Source organism: Xiphias gladius, chromosome 10 (assembly GCF_016859285.1).
Source record: "Xiphias gladius isolate SHS-SW01 ecotype Sanya breed wild chromosome 10, ASM1685928v1, whole genome shotgun sequence".
Classification (NCBI taxonomy): Eukaryota; Metazoa; Chordata; class Actinopteri; order Istiophoriformes; family Xiphiidae; genus Xiphias; species Xiphias gladius.
This window is the reverse complement of record NC_053409.1, coordinates 22,760,107-22,777,722: the sequence shown is the minus strand read 5'-3', so window position 1 is coordinate 22,777,722 and position 17,616 is coordinate 22,760,107. Positions and strand designations below refer to the sequence as shown.

The 17,616-nt window shown below is 40.4% G+C and overlaps 2 protein-coding genes across 4 annotated transcripts in view; one reads left to right on the top strand and one right to left on the bottom strand.

The window, feature by feature from the left end:
* Positions 1 to 12,751, top strand: part of loxl3b (lysyl oxidase-like 3b) — a 29,361-nt gene extending 16,610 nt beyond the window's left edge. Inside the window, exons 7-15 of one of the 3 annotated variants that reach the window (XM_040136608.1) lie at positions 3,162 to 3,316; positions 4,112 to 4,282; positions 6,145 to 6,300; positions 7,914 to 8,073; positions 9,256 to 9,499; positions 10,253 to 10,368; positions 10,511 to 10,647; positions 11,410 to 11,521; positions 11,637 to 12,751. In XM_040136608.1, the coding sequence (XP_039992542.1) occupies positions 3,162 to 3,316; positions 4,112 to 4,282; positions 6,145 to 6,300; positions 7,914 to 8,073; positions 9,256 to 9,499; positions 10,253 to 10,368; positions 10,511 to 10,647; positions 11,410 to 11,521; positions 11,637 to 11,710 (1,325 nt within the window). In that variant the 3' untranslated portion in view covers positions 11,711 to 12,751. The remainder of the gene's footprint in view (positions 1 to 3,161; positions 3,317 to 4,111; positions 4,283 to 6,144; positions 6,301 to 7,913; positions 8,074 to 9,255; positions 9,500 to 10,252; positions 10,369 to 10,510; positions 10,648 to 11,409; positions 11,522 to 11,636) is intronic. The other 2 variants (XM_040136607.1, XM_040136606.1) reach the window with 2 other exon arrangements.
* Positions 12,752 to 14,873: 2,122 nt separating this feature from the next.
* Positions 14,874 to 17,616, bottom strand: mrps26 (mitochondrial ribosomal protein S26). Its single transcript, XM_040138245.1, has 4 exons — positions 17,202 to 17,616; positions 16,246 to 16,392; positions 15,944 to 16,067; positions 14,874 to 15,787 (listed from the first exon to the last, which is right to left on the bottom strand). Exons 1-4 carry the CDS (start codon positions 17,420 to 17,422, stop codon positions 15,656 to 15,658), a joined length of 624 nt encoding a protein of 207 aa, XP_039994179.1. The 5' UTR covers positions 17,423 to 17,616; the 3' UTR covers positions 14,874 to 15,655.

Genomic DNA, 17,616 nt, shown 5'->3' with positions numbered 1-17,616 from the left:
AGGCTTTTTAAAACAATTCTAATGTAGGAAGTCTACAAGAAGGTCTTTAATTTCTGTGACTCAAGTCATGGAGCTAGCACAGATCCAGCATGCTTCATTGGTCAGCTGACTTGTCAATCAAAATGTACATTTGGTACAATGTGCATTTTGATTGGACGTTAATAATCTTTTTTTTTTTTTTTTCAGTTTTTTTAGTTCAGACAGAAGTCCAGTGAAAAAGTCAAAAGGAAGTAGTCAACCCACTGTTTGAGAGGAGGCCAGACAACTTTGGCAATATTCAACCCAAGTGTGATTTGGCCAGTCTGCTATGTCCTCCCCTAGTGGCTTCATCTAAAGGTTCACCCTGCAATCATAGGGTCCAATTTAGCAAACCTCTCAAAAAATTAGATGTTTGGCCCACAGAGGTTTAACTCAACCAGTGACTTTATTTCTGCATATCCACAGATGTTCGTAGAAGCTACTCTGTAAGCTCTAATCAGGCTGTTTAGGTTAGCCCGGTCGTTTCTAAGCTTTGAATTAAATCCCTCACCAAACCCGTGACCTGAGGCAGGATGCCCTCATGACTGTCTTCTGAGAGCACTTCAATCATCAGCTGTCTGTCTTTAGCCTGTCTTATCTCTCAGGTCATCTCTTCATCTCAGAGAGTCCACATTCCTGCAAAGATTTCTCATTTGGAGCTTATTTTAATTAGTAAAGGAATGCTGTGCACGAAGAAAGAAAAGAAACAAAGAAAGAAACACCATATGACACCCACCCCAGTGAATAGATATACATTTTTTGACCAAGTTACTACACTAATAGACAAAACTTAGTCTATCATTTCCATCTATCGTCCCACTACATTCCTGACATTAATCCTCCCGTACAGTTCCGTATTCATTAGATTGCTCTTTACTGTGTTAAGCTCTGATTCCTAAATGTCTGTCAGGTATTTTTTTGTTATTCCAGTTAGGCTATGGACCATTTAATGTGAAAATGAGGCAGTCAATTTCAATTTTAAATCAGCTTTAAGACAAAAATCCCTTTTTCTGTTCATTTTACACTGATGACTGGAGCTTAGACTTAATAACAAACAGTTTAAAAGTACAGTTGATGAGCTTGCAGAGCTCTGTCAAAAAGATTATTAAAAAAAACTTGAATAAAACTTTAATTTTTATAAAATTCCAACAATAATTTATCAAAAAAGGAGCTACATTTTTGGACTAACTTTCCGAATTTCTAACAAAACTCCTCAGTTCACGTCGTCGCTTGTCCTTGCTGGCAACCTGCACAGACACACACAATAAGCATATTCATTTCCTCAGTCAGTTGGTTAGAAACTGCTCAGAAATTTGACTCAAAATTGACGAAAGCTGAAAGCGCGCGAGGATGGGAACCCTAAAGCTGAACAAAGTATTTAAGTGTGAGTGTAAAGGCTCACTGATTTTATTTCTACCAAAAAACTTCCTGTCGCTCTGAAAACAGGCCAAACAGGCCAAAACGACAAATCCTTTTTTTTTTTTTTACCAAGAGAACAGAGCATGTTTGTACGGTTTACATTTTGGTTTTACTTTAGCAAAGAATCTCTTTTTCTTTAAAGTCAGCTGGCAGATGGACACCCAAACAAACAGACAAACAAGTAAATCTATTTTTGTACTATCCTTTATAGTACAAAAATATCTGTACTTATTTGTTTTCAAGTTTGACTGATCTTTAAAAGAAATACTTCGACATTTTGGGAAATACACTTATCTGCTTTCAAATAGATGAGAGTCGGATGAGAAAATGAATCTACCTGCCAGAATCACGAAAGTTCACTAATGTACACATGATATCTCGTTTGGTGTTTCCCACTGTTTCAAGTCTTTGTGCTAAGCTAATTAGCTAGCTTCATATTTTAATTATTATTCTATAACAGACAGACATGAGAGTGGTATCAGTCCTTCTCTTCTAAATCTTGGCGAGAAGGCGACTGTCAAACTGTTCCTTTAACGTTCTGTTTAATGAGTTATATTTCATTTTCAAAATTTTTTGGGGCTTGTATTGATCTATATGTACTTTGTGAAGTATAAGAAAATATCTGCGATCGTCTAATATTGAAGTTAAAATGAGTGTGACCAGGTTGTCTCACCTGCTGATTGCACATTAGGAACCACACATGTGCCGGACGATTCAGTTTGCAGTGGAGTGTGTCACTGGCTGTCTTTGCAGCCTGAGGAAGGTCACTGGAAATGAAGGGTTGCTCTAAATAGTTATTCTCTGACCAAACAAAATAAGTAAATATTATTAGAAGAAAATTATCTTTGTGTGTTTGTCCCTCAGGAACATGAAAGTGTGTGTAGTATTTGGCCGTCCTTAGATTCCACCAATGCAGAAACAAGCGCTCTTTTGAAGGGCAGCTTGGTGGGACTGTCTGCCCTTGTGTGTGTACATTATGATTTCCACGCCAGAGGAAGTTGGCTGAGGAGGCTCATCACAGAATCTCTTTGAGGCGGCAGCATACCAGCTCTGTGCTCAGATGGATGTCAGACCACCACCTGGCTGAGTTAATCCAAGGAACATTCCTGAGCGTCACTGAAGTCGGAAACGAGCGCCGCTGAAGGAATTCCTTTCATAGAAATTGCATAATGTAATCACCTCATGGTGCTATGGCTTGCCGTGATGGAGTGAGAGTTTGGAGAGTGAATGTAAAGCAGGGTGTCGCTGACAGAGAGCATGCGTGCTCAGCAAACACGCCTCGGGTTAAAAAGCGAGCTGGGTGTTAGTTTCCAGAGTTACTGTATATGTAACCACACCATATTAAATGGGTTCAGGCTCATTAAATGCCGCAGTGGTTGCAATTTGCAAATACCCTGTACCCCATTAAAACAGATTTTTTTTAAACACAAATATTCTTTGAAAGGCTCATTTAATGAACAACCATATTCTGGGTTTCCACATTTTAACTACAAATGTGTGTGTGATTACTGATGGTTAAATGTTATTTTTTGAGAAACTGTAAATGTTTTGTTTGCTCAAGATTTTGGAAAATATAGAACTGAAAAAAAGGTTTGGACTAAATACTGCTCAGTTTAGGGGGAAAAAATCAAATTACAAAAAATATGAAATCAGATCGGACCAATTCCGAGTACTTTGTCTAACCTCTAGACTACTGTTAACTGTCTTAAATCCTGTCTGTCCAGGAATGGGTCCAATCTACATGAATGAGGTGAAATGCCTCGGTGAGGAGAAGTCCATCTGGAACTGCCCCTTTAAAAACATCACATCAGAGGACTGTCAACACACGGAGGACGCCGCTGTCCGCTGCAACGTACCCTACATGGGCCTCGAGAACTCGGTCAGAGCTGAACCTCCTTGATAATATGTTTCACCTTAAACTGGGCTGTTCCCTTTAGGAAATGTCAGAGAGTTATTTGAGTTGTTTAGACTATTCTTTTACAATTTATTGCATTAGTACACGAAATTATGTACATTACTTGTGAAAATTGGGCTTTTTGCTTCCTTCTGCTTTGGTAAATGTAGCATAGCAAAGAACTTGAATATTGGCTCATTGTCCATTAATCTAGTTCTTTGCTGATCTAACTGTCTTTTTGTTTTGCCCTAACACGTGAGATTTAGAGCTAATACTCATAGAATTCTCACATTTTCACTCTGAACCAATGCTTCTTCACTGCCATCACAAAAAACTGCAATGTCATTTTGCCTCGTTCGTAGTTTCAAGTTTCATATTTGTATGTAGTGAATTAGTTTAATTGCTTGAAACCAGCTCAGACCAAATTTTATTGGGTTTGAGTAATTTTTTATTTTTTCCTGAAAACAGCACTTTTCCAGGTACCTTTTTCTGACAACACTGATTTTCCCTTTAACACCGAGTATTTCTGGTTGTACAGTTTGTATTTTACCAGATTATACTCGTCCATTTCTCCCTTACATACACATAGAGGCCGGGCTAAGTGGGATAAAAGCAACAATTTGATTTCATCAAATCAATCAAGTCACAGATGTTTCAACTACATTTTTACAACTTATGGCAATGAAAGAAAGTACAACAGAGAAAAAAAGTATTCATTCAGCCCGGCCCTTGTGTATCTACGCTCTGCTTTGTGGTTCCTAACTGCTCGGCCCCACACAGATCCGACTCACAGGAGGACGGACCCGTTACGAGGGCCGTGTGGAGGTGCTTGGTTCAGACTCTAACGGGACGCAGGGCTGGGGTCTGATCTGTGGCGAGAACTGGAGCACCAAGGAGGCTATGGTGGCCTGCAGGCAGCTGGGCTTGGGCTACGCTAACCAGGGTCTGCAAGTAGGTTATTAACACCACAAGGGGCAACTTTCTGCAGCAGAGCAGGGCTGCTTTTATCAGCGGGTTGTCTTTTGGGATATTTTGACATATGCAAATATGATATACTGTCATGAACACAAAGTGTTTTTTTGGTTTTTTTGCAATACGCTAGAAAATATCTTTCCTATGATTCCATTAAAGTTATTTTAGTGTGTAATTGAGCCCTTAAAATCTTAAAATAAGTAAAAAAAATTATGTCTGTGCATATTTCAACCTCTATTCTAATGCAGCAACATGGCCCATACGTCCTTGCTTTAGGACAAGAGCTCTCACCATTTCTGGCTTATGACTCCCTGAAATTAGGCCGTGTTCACTTGTGACCCCTCATCATATGTTATTGCCTCAGTGTGCACATCAGTTATGAGCAGTTCAACCAAATGGTGAATTTTCCTTCCTAGATTGTTTCATTTGAGGGGTGCTTTCTAGGCCCTAAGTGTAATAATGAATTGGGGAAAATTGTTTAGGTTAAAGATGTGTGTGACCCTCTCAGATTTATCTTAGGGCCCCAAGGTTAGGAACTACTGATTTAGGATACGGAAACAAATTTCTAAGAAAACAAGTTGTATTTGAAACAGGTTGCAAAATCCCATATGCATTGGAAGTTTTTACTTGTTTTAAGAAAATAAGGTCTCAGTGGGGGGCAGAAATGAACCGATAAGTTTGAGATGCTTTTAACATGTGGAGTAAAAAAAGTGCCGGAAATGTTCCACCGAGATTTTGCCCATGCAGGTGTTCTGTTGGGTTGATATCTAAGGAATCATGTTATTGAAGCATCTCGTAATAGTGGCTCAATATTATCTACAAACATGTTTATTTCCATTACATAACCAAAACCAACTTATACTGTTGGAACCATGCAGGATGGATCCATAGAAGCTCTTACAGAGAATGAACAGAAACCTCTGATCATTTGTCAGATCATGTTATGTTGGTCCCCATCTGATATTCGTAGCCCCCACGGATCTCTGCTGCTTTGGTGGTGGACAGGTCATGTTGTCTGAGAGGGTTTTGGAACCTGCTTGTTATTTTTGAATTATCACCAAGACTCTGTCACCCTGAGGCCGGCAGCTTAGTAAACTCCAGACACTGAGACTGAAATGGATTAAAGATTCCAGGTGGATGTCTGGTTTTGACAGTACAGGAACCAGCTTCTCTGGCAGCAGCGACAGAAGTGTGTTTCCTGTCGTGTGAACAGCCATGCAGGGGAGTGAGCTGTTTGTGCAAATAGGAAGGTGTATCTTATAAAGTAGCCACTGTATGTTTAATTTTTTTTTTTTTTTTCTAATTCTGTGCATATATGTTCAAATATATCCCATTTTCAGTCATTTGTCACATATTTGTTAAAATGTGCAGGTTGTACTAATTTTTACTTACTTGCCGCCAGTATTGGTGAAACATTCAAATATATTCCTTAAACATGGCTATAATGCTAAATTTTTGGTCCATTTATTTCTGGAATATACTTGAACATGCATGCATGCACTAATGTATGACAGTACATTATAATTTCCATATGGAGTAGTTGCGTCCTTTCCTACATGGAAGAACCAGACACTGATTTAGTCTGTTCCATGTGGGCAGAGCAGCTACACGTGAAGTTTCTAATCGAACTCAAAGCCACTCACCACTGGAGCCAAAGGGGGTGACCTCATCTGGAAACCATCTTCACGTTTTCCTCACCTAGTAAAGTCTAACCACACTGCTGCTTCACGTTTTCCACCGCCTGAGGACTGTATATGAACACGCTAGCTTTAGCCCAGACAGTGCAGCGACAGGACAGGAAGTGTGTCCCCTCACTGACTCCCAGCAGGACGTTTCTACAGATCCGGATAGTGGGCGGCCGGAGCAATTATGAGGGCCGGGTGGAGGTTCAGGTTGGGTCCAAGTGGGGCACAGTGTGCAGCACAGGCTGGACCACAAAGGAAGCCATGGTGGTGTGCAGGCAGCTAGGGCTCGGCTACTCCTTGCATGCCATAACTGTAAGTAGGACCAAAGATTTCAATGAAGAGATTTGCTCCACAGTGACATGCTGAACCAATTTGTTGTTTACAGGTTAAGCCTCTTGAGATGCATCATCTAGTTTTAAGAGGGTCTTGACAAGTCATTATATTTTACCAACTGTTGGGTGGTGCACGTAAAAATAAACACTCAAAAACACAGAGATGAAACATTACAAATAGTAAACAGAAACAATAGCATGACAGATTCTTTGTCATGACTTTTGATCATTCTAACAAAATTATCATCATCAGTCATAATCAGTAGACGTGGGAGCAACTGGATTTTAAGTGAGAAATAAAGCTGGTTTTAAATAATCCAAAAATGTTATGGATTTAATGTGTAATTATAAATTATTCCAGTCAAATAGGACTTTGAAATGCTTTTTTTTTTTTTTTAATCTTTTTATGTAGAGACTGAGCAAACAGAGGCTTATCAGAGTATCTTAATAAATATGTACTGAGGTACATGGCAATAAAACCTGCTTCAAATAAACTGGCTAATTAAAAAGAATGCATTTAAAAATGAATACAAAACCAATTAAATGGATGTTGAGACAATTAAACACAGTGTATGAAAGGGGATGATGGGTATAAAATGACCATTTCAAAATAAATCTACATAAACTATTGTAATTAACATTTAAAGGTAAAAAAAAAAGAAGAAAAGAGAGAGAAAAGAAGAAAAAAGACTTTACTAGTATCCAGTTTTTGAAAATGTGACAAACAATTTAGTTCAAATAGTGCTTAAAATGAATTTAATGATTTATAAATTGAAGCAAGTTTTGATTCTTTTTAAAGTAAACGCCACCCCACCCCCCAAAAAAATTGAGTTATTGGTGATAATAGCCTTTAATTATGGGTCCATTATGACTGTTTCAGTGGAATCAGTATGAGATATTTCCAGCACAACAACAATGCACAACAAGACAGCGTTTCAGCAATCTTAAAGATACACCTTCTGATTTCGGTATAACACTCAAACTTTAATCTCAGCTCATTGTTGTTGATGATTGATGCTTTGAAACTGCCTTGAAGCTGTAAACTAGGAAGAAATTGGGATTTGGGTGTACTGAAAATAAGGGGGTTTATCTTTAAACATCAGCAATAAATACCAAGTTTTGGTGTCAGTCACCCAGAACACAAAGAAAAATCAAGTGTTAAATATTTTAGGTTAAAGCATCGCTGATATGTTTAAAAAGAACTGCAAGAAACTGGATGCAAAAAATTGCAATTTGCAGGCCAAAGCAACATGATATAAAATTCTTGTATGTAAAAATAAAGTGGCTCATGGTTTAGCTGATATATTTAGAGTAAGTCTGTCATTATGTTTGCAGTGGCTTGTAATCGAGAGGCCTTTCAGTGAGTAGTATGGTCATTGAATCGCTCAGTATCTGCACAAAGTTATCGTCCTCCAGTGATCATAAACTCAGCATTACACTGTGTCCACAGTGATCAGCCAAAACTGAGTCATGAACATCTGCTTTTCAGAGCAGCAACATCACACGGAGCTCTCTGCAGCTGCATTTGTGAATGATTATCTTCTGATCAATGCACTGTTTGTGTTTGTTTGCTATTGTCTAACCCAATCTAAGGAAACCTGGTACTGGGACGGCAGTAATGTGACAGAGATGGTGATGAGCGGCGTGAAGTGCACGGGGACCGAGATGGCCCTGACCCAGTGCCAGCATCACAAAACTGTCAACTGCCAGCGAGCGGCAGCCAAGTTTGCAGCGGGAGTCATCTGTTCTGAGAGTGAGCGAACAAAAAAGGAAACTTGTTCAAAAATGTTATTTTCCTTTATTTAACCAGATAAAAGTCTCATTGAGATTAAAGTGTTTTTTTCAAGAGAGAACCACGAGAGAAACAAATGGAAATGTTGCAGCTTAATTGCTCATACAAGTCATATTACATAAGAGACTTCATTCTCACTGCAGTTCAGTAACAGGAATAATGAGATAAACCTGCCAAGATTAGGGAAAAAAGAAGTAAAGACTTTTGTTCGTCTCCAGTGAAGTGCTTTAATTAAAACAAACCCAGCGGGGAAAAAAAAGCAAACAATACATTTCAGCCTGACGATATTCATCCTGTTAACAATTTCATGAGAGATATCTAAACTGTGCTTTTGTAATCCTGCTGCATTTCTCTAAGTCTGTCATTTATACAACTTGCTCTTCTTTTTTAATTGTTGGCCTTTACCCATTTACGGCTCCTGGTGCACCTGCAGGGGGGGGGGGGCTTCTCTTTGAATCTCTTTCTCCTCATAGGGAGCTCGGGCTTTGTCAGGAGGGAAAGTTATTAACTTGGGTCCGTGAAGCCCATAATTTAATTTGACACGTTAAAAATAAATATTGTTGGACAGCGAAATGACATCACATTATCATTATTTTACCTAAAGATTTTAAACTGATGATAATGCAATGAACTAAGAAGGATGTAATAACTCAGATTAGGATACTATAAATCAACATTCTTATTACATGATCAATGAAAAATGTTAACCTTCTTGTGAAGTAATACTCACAGTCAGTTAAAACAATGTGATGGTTATTGCAGGAAAATATGGAAATTATGTTGTATTAACCGTTTTTTTATTACAATTTGGATCCATTTAGAGGTAAATATATTATATATTATAACAACACTTCATCCCCAGGTATTACATCATCAGCTGGTCGAGGTTTTGGTTTTTGTCCCATGGATTAAAAATCTGATTTGAGCTGGCACGTCAGTGTCTAAATCCAGATGGTCGTGGTCATTTTCCTGTCCAGTGTAATCTGCATATATTAAGTTTTGTGATTCGCAGTGTAATTCCCAAAAGACAAATCCCTAACTTACACATGCAGGTAAATGGATTCTGTTTCTGTTTCTGATCTGTCATAAAATGTGGAAGATACCGTACCTCAGTCCTTATTCTGCTTCTCCCTCTGTATCCAGCGGCCTCTGACCTCGTCCTGAACGCCCCTCTGGTCCAGCAGACGGTCTACATCGAGGATCGCCCTCTGCACATGCTCTACTGCGCCGCCGAAGAGGACTGCCTGTCAAAATCTGCAGCCAAGGCCAACTGGCCGTACGGACACCGACGTCTGCTCCGCTTCTCTTCCCAGATCAATAACATCGGCCGGGCGGACTTCAAGCCAAAGGCTGGGCGGCACTCGTGGGTCTGGCACGCCTGCCATGGGTAATGTTGTCTTCCTTAAGGAGTCTAGCTTTTAACATATTCTCTGGGAGAAAGGTCTGTTAAAATTAACTGGTTCATTCTGACCGTAGAGCTTGAAAAAAAAAAAAAAAAAAGAAACAGCAAAAATAAAATTGAAATCAATGCAGTGTTTATTCAACATCTTTGAAATGTTTGCTATCGTCTAACCCAATCTAGACCCAATATCGCCTCAGAGGATATTATGATAACAGTGGGGGACAGACTCTGTTTATGTAACAGCTCTCCCGGCTTGAAATGAAACTGCTTACAGAATGTGTGAGATTCAAATGCAGTGGAAATGTGGCCAACTGTTAACAGTTCTGATATGACTCATTTCAAGTGATCCAAAGCCCTGAATTTATCCATTAAAAACACACCTTCCAGTGTCCCTGCTGCCAGGATTTACAGTATACGTGTCCCTTAACAAGTCCCCTTTCTGTGCCATATTATGTGTTGGGTTTTTTTTTTTAAATCATTATATGCCAAAAATACAGTATGTCAGTAATTGGTGTCCTCCAATATTCATCTGATCACATTTCGTTGGACAACTGTTCTCAGTCAAGTCTGAATCAAACCTCTCAAATCCAGACCCTCTCAGTATGTCTTATGCCATGACAAAAATCACAATCTAAAGTTCATAGCAAATCATTTTAAATGTAGTATTAAGTGTCAGTTTTTCGAATGCTGTGAATATCTCACGATTTTGTAATAGCAGTTTTCCTCTGTATTTTACAGCCACTACCACAGCATGGATATTTTCACCCACTACGATCTGCTGAACGCCAACGGCACCAAAGTGGCAGAGGGACACAAAGCCAGTTTCTGTCTGGAGGACTCAGATTGTCAAGAGGGTGAGTCTAGTTGGCATGCACAACCAGCTGTAGTAGTAAATAGAACAAACAGCTTCATCTTCATATCAAACGAGGATTTGTGTAAACTCAACAACGTGTAATCTATATGAGTTCACTGAATCTTTTTGTCCGCGACACTCAGGTGTTTCTAAGAGGTACGAGTGTGCTAACTTTGGCGATCAGGGAATCACTGTGGGCTGCTGGGATTTGTACCGCCACGACATCGACTGCCAGTGGATCGACATCACAGACGTCAAGCCAGGAAACTACATTATGCAGGTGCGGATCACGGGGCATATACTGCCGGCCGCAGAGAGCTCAAAACAGTACGTCTGAGACACAGAAACCCGAACAGGGCGACCCGTGTAGCTCTCTCTTGGGGATCGAGAGAATACGTTGTGAAAATGCACGAATGTCTCTGTTGGATTGAAGTTAAGAACTTGCCTGTTGTCTTCCTTGATGGTTTTCTTCAGGGTTTGTCATAACGACGCCACACATCTATGAATCACAAAATATATCCTTCAGCACAGATGCAAGCAGTTCTTTAATAAGACTTTACCAAAATCCAAAACCCCATCAGTTCAATGTACAGTAATATATCGAGCAATGCAGGAATAGAAAGAACAAAATCATATTCATGGTTTTAGAAATATTGACAGAGTATTATCTAAGAAGAAATATTGGTTATTAATAAGTATATCGTTGGTGTGAAAGGTTTCCATGAGTATTTTATGTTGAATTATGACACTTATGGCTACATTAGATCAGGGTAGATTCAGTCAGAGCCTGTCTACTTCTTTGTGTTTCTGTCTGTATTGTTTTAATTTTGTCGAGTTTCATTGTTTTATTTACATGTCATTGTAGACTGGTATTAAGACGTGTTGTCATGTTAGTGTATTATGATGAGTAGTGTGAATCAGATGAAAAAGGTTTATTACAGCTGTCTGACGCAGGCCTAACATCTAAACTGTATCTCTATAGTATGAGAAAGCCACCACTGAGTCACTTATTCATGCTGTTTTACGTTTCTCACCTGCTCAGATTGTGATCAATCCCAATTTCGAAGTGGCCGAGAGCGACTTCACCAACAACGCCATGAAATGCAACTGCAAATATGATGGACATCGAATCTGGTTCCACAACTGCCATATTGGTAAGCAGTCGAAAACACTAAAACGACCAGACGTTAATGTCAAATGTGGCTTTTGTTTAAGGTTTTTGTTTTGTTTTTTTGTGACTGATTTATTAATGGAATCTAATCCCTACAGGTGATGCGTTCAGCGAGGAGGCGGAGAGGAGGTTTGAGAAATACCCCGGACAGCTGAATAACCAGATTTCTTAATCAACAGTAACTCTGCAGCTATATGAGAAGAAAAGTGGGGGTTGAATAGTTGAATAAGTAATAAACACACCTCACTAGCTCAAAGAGATAGACACAAACCTTTTGTCTTCAAGTAGCAAAAGGCAGCCCGCACCCCCCCCACAATATGTCTCAGATTATTTGTAATCATGGAAGAAGCCAGCAGTATTTTCCTCCGGTGAATGTGTTGTATGTCTGAGTTATTATACTTGAATATTCAAGTGCTAATGTTTTTATGGATTTTCTTTTTTCAGTCTAATGTGAGCTAATGCTGTATTTTTATCACAAAATAGGATTTTATAAAGTCAGTTGCACAGTCTGTGTGCAACAAATGTACAGCCTTCTATTGAATGTTTTTGTTCTGAGTTATGAATGAGGTGTTATATTTGATTTTTTTTTTTTATAACCAAGTTTATTTTTACTTGGAGCAAGCAGGTTTAGAACTACCTGTTTCCAAGTGTTAGTGTCGTTACACTAAAAAGAAGAAATCGGAGGCATGAACAGGAACAGATGCAGCTCTGAGAAAGTCTTACTGGTCTTAAATGCGATTTCATACTGGGTATCATGGGCAAAAGTGAAAGACTTTCCATCACCAAAAACCTGTAAATGTCTCTGAGCAAAACATCAAACCCTTTACCTGGATAACTCACTCTGGACTGGACTGTTAGCATGAAGGCTGAATGTAAATGAGCGTGTTGCTCAAGAGAAATGGAAATCAAATCATATCAATCCTGCCTCCACAGTTACGATATTTTATGAATGTATTTATTGCCAGTATCTGGGTGCTCAAGAACAAAACTTCTTCACTAGGATTGTTGTCAGTTTGCTTTGGAGCCAGTGGAAGCCACCTGTAGCTTTAGTCTGTATGTATTTTAATAGTCTTTTAGAGTCAAGACGTAGATGTTACTGGACATAGATGAAAAACTACAATTTCCCTGAAGATTTGCTGTTTGTATACGCTGATGTAATCATACCCGCTGCACCGAATAAAAAGGAGAGGAACAATAACTGTTCTGTATTTAAGAGACTTATTTGATTAGTAATTCTTCACTGTATTAGGTCACATTCTTGAAGGTCTAAAGCAGCAGTTTTCAACCTTTTGGGCTTGTGAGCCCTAAAAAACAAAAAGCAAAGACCACAAACGTCTACAAACTTGTGACCAGTTTAAACTGAGGCTGATTTTTTGTCCTTGTTTTGTTTTATTTTCTAAAAGGTCTGAAACCTCACAAAAAAAGTATTTTGTATAGCAGAAATGGGACTTTTTTTTAATGTAATCCTACCATGTTAATTATTTTACTACCCCTCCGGACCCCGAGAACAATGCGTTTTCTTTCTTCACTAGTGTCACCAGTTGACTGCACTGAACTCCAAAAATACTGACCTTATTATGGCCTGTCTTTGCTACAGCAACGCACAGTGAAGTTGTTTGGGTCCAAACACTGGAATTATGATAAACGATCAGTTTGGCAAAATCCCATGGACATTTTCTGGTATTTCTGATGCCATAAAAACACGGCCTATTAACCTGAACAGCTGGGAATAGGCCTGAAGTGGAAATATGGAGGCTAGGTTGAAGTTTCCACTACAATACAAGTGAATAGAGACTGACTGACTTTTCATTTTTTTAGGGACTTCTTTTAAATTCCTGGTAGAGAAACAAAATCGTTTTTGCAGGCCTACTTCCTAAGGACTGTACATTAATCGTTTGAGTCCTGCTTGGCTAAGAAATATTTAAGAACACTGAAATCTAAAGGACTGACTGATCCGTGAGAACTGGTGCGAGCTGTGAGCCGCTGTGGTGAGAGTTCATCTCAATCCACCGCTAATCTCGGTCTTCGCTGCCACGGTCCAACAATCCCATTAACCGCGTGCACAGCACTACAGCGAGTCGACTCCCATCTCAGGGCGTGTAACAGGCCGAGTCAGCGTACAGCAGCAGCATTAACACGCACCTAGTTGGTGCGAAACCCAGACAGCGATGCTTGCAAAGAATAAAACCAGTAGAATACCTGCAATCCTGAATTAGCCTTCAGAAAATGACTCATTTGATTTTTATGATATGAAATCTAATATGAATAGATTTACCCTCCAATCAGGGGCTGCATCTATCAGTTGATCTGCTGATTATTTTGTTATTTAATCAAGTACTCACCTTCTCTAAAAAGTGCCAGAGAATAGAAAAAAAAAAACCCAAACATTTTATTTTGCTAAAACCCAAGGTAACATCCTCAGATGTCTTGTTTTGTCCAACACTCACACTCCAAACCACCATATTATTCAGTTTATCGTATTATGGAAATTGAAAAAAAGGTAGAAAATCCTCACATTGAAGAAGCTGGAAAGGGGGGCAGTTTGACATTTCTACTTAAAAAAAAAAAAAAAAAAAAAGATTAATCAATTATCAAAATAGCTGCAGAGGGACTTTACATGTATCAATTAATCCACTAATTGTTTCAGCTCCAGTGAACATTTATTACACTTACGAAGAGGAGATGCAGATGAAGGACTTTAAAGAAGACATCACTGAGATTCACTGAATGTTGCTCGTTTCCAGGTTTTTGTGCAGAGGGTCTGAATGTATGTTTTCCTCACGATTTGGTTCACCCTGCCTGCGGCCTGAACACTGGGGGTTAAAAATGAGTCTGCCCGAGTTTCTCTTGAGGCCTCAGCCTCTGGTCACCATCGTCCCCGTCGACCCCGCACGCCTGGCGTGAGAGGATTCCCCTGGTAACGGCGGCGCGTTGGCCTGCGCGGGCTGGGTAATACCTGTCTGACAGTAAAACGCGACAACATGGGGAGAAGTGGGGCGCCACCTAGAGGGCGGCTGCTGAAAGCGCAGGAATGAAGGACGTGAGTGTGATGTGAAGAGAACTTTTGCCACTGAAGAATGTATGAAAATGTCGGTGTAGAGTTTCCCGCTCCCTGCTCTTTATTTTAATTAATTATACATTAAACCATGACTTGTAGATAAAGATCTTCTAAAAACCCGTTAAGGGGCCCTAATCCATTCTGTCATCTTAAAGGCGAAGGCTCCACCTCCGCCTGAGGTTGAAGAGGAGGTCTCCCACTTTGCTCAGGTGGTAATCCAGTTTTACTTGAAACAGAATCAGAAATTCACTAGTTTCCTATGTTATCTTTCCTATTGTTTTTTTTTTTTTTTTTTTTTTTTTTTTAAAGGTGGAAAGTTTGAGAACCCAATGAGCATATTGTGGAACATCTCTTGAATGGACATTGTAAAATAACGGAGTCCTCTTGTCTTGCTATGGTTTCTCGCACTTTGACGTTATGTTGTAAAAAGGAAAATGAAAATAGACAGTTCCTAAGTAAGTATTCATTGGTTTAGAGGCTGAGTAGTTACGGAAAATGTAGATTAAAAAAAAAAAAAAGAAAAGGAAAAAAAAGGTGATCTTATTTTCATCCGATAAGATTTAGAGGAAACTCCAAGAAACATTAATTTACTTTATATACATTACATATCAAGATAACGATCAAAAGAACACGCTGTGGTGATAAGGAAGAATATAAAGGAGACGTGTGAAAAATAAAGGCAGCCTGGTTAAACGGCTGGTCACATGACAGAAGTGTCCGGGTAAAGTTGGAAATATGGTCTCATTCTGTCAAAAGCCAAACCGAGTCCAAGCTCATATACTCTTCTGATGACACGATGCCTGTCCACCACCAACAACAACTACTTTAAATCACTTCAAATTTCATGCAGATTATCTGAGTTATCTGCTGATGAATGATTTCAAAAATACTTCTTAGTTTACGGGCACCGCAGAGCTTCTCACCCCGAGAGTTTTTTCCAGCGTTCGTGTTTGAAGAAAATTCGCTTCCAGGGTTAACAAAAAAAAAAAAAAAAACCAAACACGGGCGTCAGCCTTTGTTTTTCGTCTGAGACAGACACGCACAGGTTGCTCCGCCGTTTCACTGCAGCACTGTCTGTTTGACAACTCTGCCTTCTTTGTCGATGGCAAAGTTGTAGTTCTTTGGGTTGTCCAGAGCCGCTTCGATACGCTGATCCAAGTTCTCCAAGGTGATGAAGTTCTTTGCGTCCTCCTGTAGGACGGTGAGAGTGCAACAGTCAAAGTGAGCCCGGGGTCAGTATTTAGGGTTATAACCGTGATTCTTAGACTACAAGAACATGCCAAAGGAGCTTGTGCAATACCATTTCCAGAAAAAAAAAAAAAAAAAAGCATCTTAAAGATACTGTACCTGCAACTGCAAAATTTCCCTCTCTTTTTCTTTGATGAATTCTTGCTGTTCTTGTTCACGCTTAACGGCTGCTTCTAACTTCTCGCGCGCAGATTCCTCCTCTTCCCTCCGGATCCTCGTCATTCTGAAGGACAGAGAGGAGAAGCCGAGTGATCCGCACTGTCTCCACACGAAATCGATGGACACCAGACACCAAAAAAACCCCCCAGAGCAGCAGTGCAGACCCAAATGCATTCGCTCTCCACGCCGTGTGTCTATCTGAGGTCCGCGTTCCCCATCCCGCGGCTTTGACTTCCTCTCACCTGATTCTGAGCGCGCGCAGGTTCTCCTGGTCGTTCCAGGCCATGAGGGCGCGGTGCTCCTCCGCCTCCTGCCTCGCCCTCTCCTCCGCCTGAGAGCCCGTCTCCTCCTCGTACTTCTTCCGCAGCACCTCCTCCTTAAACTCCAGACTGACAGGCAACAACAGAGGAGAGAGCCAGCGCATTTCAGTCAAGTCGACCCCGCTGAGTGATTAACACCGAATGGGAACAGACCTGGATCGAGACCCCCGCGGTCTGAAAGACACCACTACGATTTCAATTCTTTGGACTTAAAGATGATGCGTTTAATTCTATAGGAATCTGTTATATGTGTTTGTTTGTTTCTTTTAATTTAAAAACTGTATTTATAGTTTTTTAATTTACCACAACACCAGGTGACCTGCAGGGTGACCCAGCAGGGTTTCTCCAGTGTCGACCAAGTTCAATTTAAGAACTTTTAAATTCCCTTTTGATCAAAGATTCATAATTTAATGCAATTCAAACCTGTTTTTTTTTTTTTACTGTCACACTAGTCAAAGAACGATGGAAAGGAAAAAAAACATGAGGCCTACGATTCCGAATTTACTGACATTTGTTATCACATCGCGGTCAGTGCTTCCCGGCGGACATGATGGCAGTTCCTAGTAATAGAATACGCTGAACCTCGGTGTGAAGCGAGTCGTGCTTTTCTCGTTTGAAGATCGCAAGAGGCTCAGCTAAAAGACTAAAAAAAAAAAAAACACGGGAAAAGCTAGACGGACCCAGGGAGACACAACAATACCCAAAAGGATCACAAAAGAGACGCAAAGCGACCGCGAAAATTACTCGAAAGGACTGAGAAGAAACACAAAGAATACATTTGATAATAAAATTTAACCCTTTTTGTGAGAACTGACTTCAACACCGTTTAGCACTTCTTTAAAACCCGCGCACACCCTGGGCCGGTGCTTTCAACGTACCGGAGCGCCCTCATGATCATCTGGTACTCCGTGTACCTCTCCTTGAGCACCACCATCTCCACGGGATCGACCGGGGGGGGCACCTTGATCCGCCCCTCTTTGGACTTGGCCACCGGGTCGCTGCGGGACTTTCGGCCGCGGACGGCCTCCACGAGCACGGCGCCCCTGGGCGCGAGGAGCCCGGCCGCCCGGACGCTCCTGCCGCCGAAAACCTGGAGCATGGCGGCGTCGATAAGTGGTCACAGGTGCGGGGGTCCGCAAACGGTAAAAAAAAAAAAAATGCGACGGTTAATCGAAGCGCACGCCGTTGCACTTAACGTTGTAACATTGAGGCAGAAGTGTTAGCGACGTGAAGCAGCGGCCATTTTGTTGTCCTCTGACCGAGGGGAAGTAATTAGCAAAGGGGGACGTTGTT

Coding starts and splice junctions, on each gene's coding strand:
- mrps26 (XM_040138245.1), bottom strand. CDS start 17,422: ATGCTCCAGGTTTTCGGCGGCAGGAGCGTCCGGGCGGCCGGGCTCCTC. Junction 16,068..16,245: donor CTGCGCGCGCTCAGAATCAG/GTGAGAGGAAGT, acceptor TCTGTCCTTCAG/AATGACGAGGATCCGGAGGG. Junction 15,788..15,943: donor GGGAAATTTTGCAGTTGCAG/GTACAGTATCTT, acceptor ACCGTCCTACAG/GAGGACGCAAAGAACTTCAT.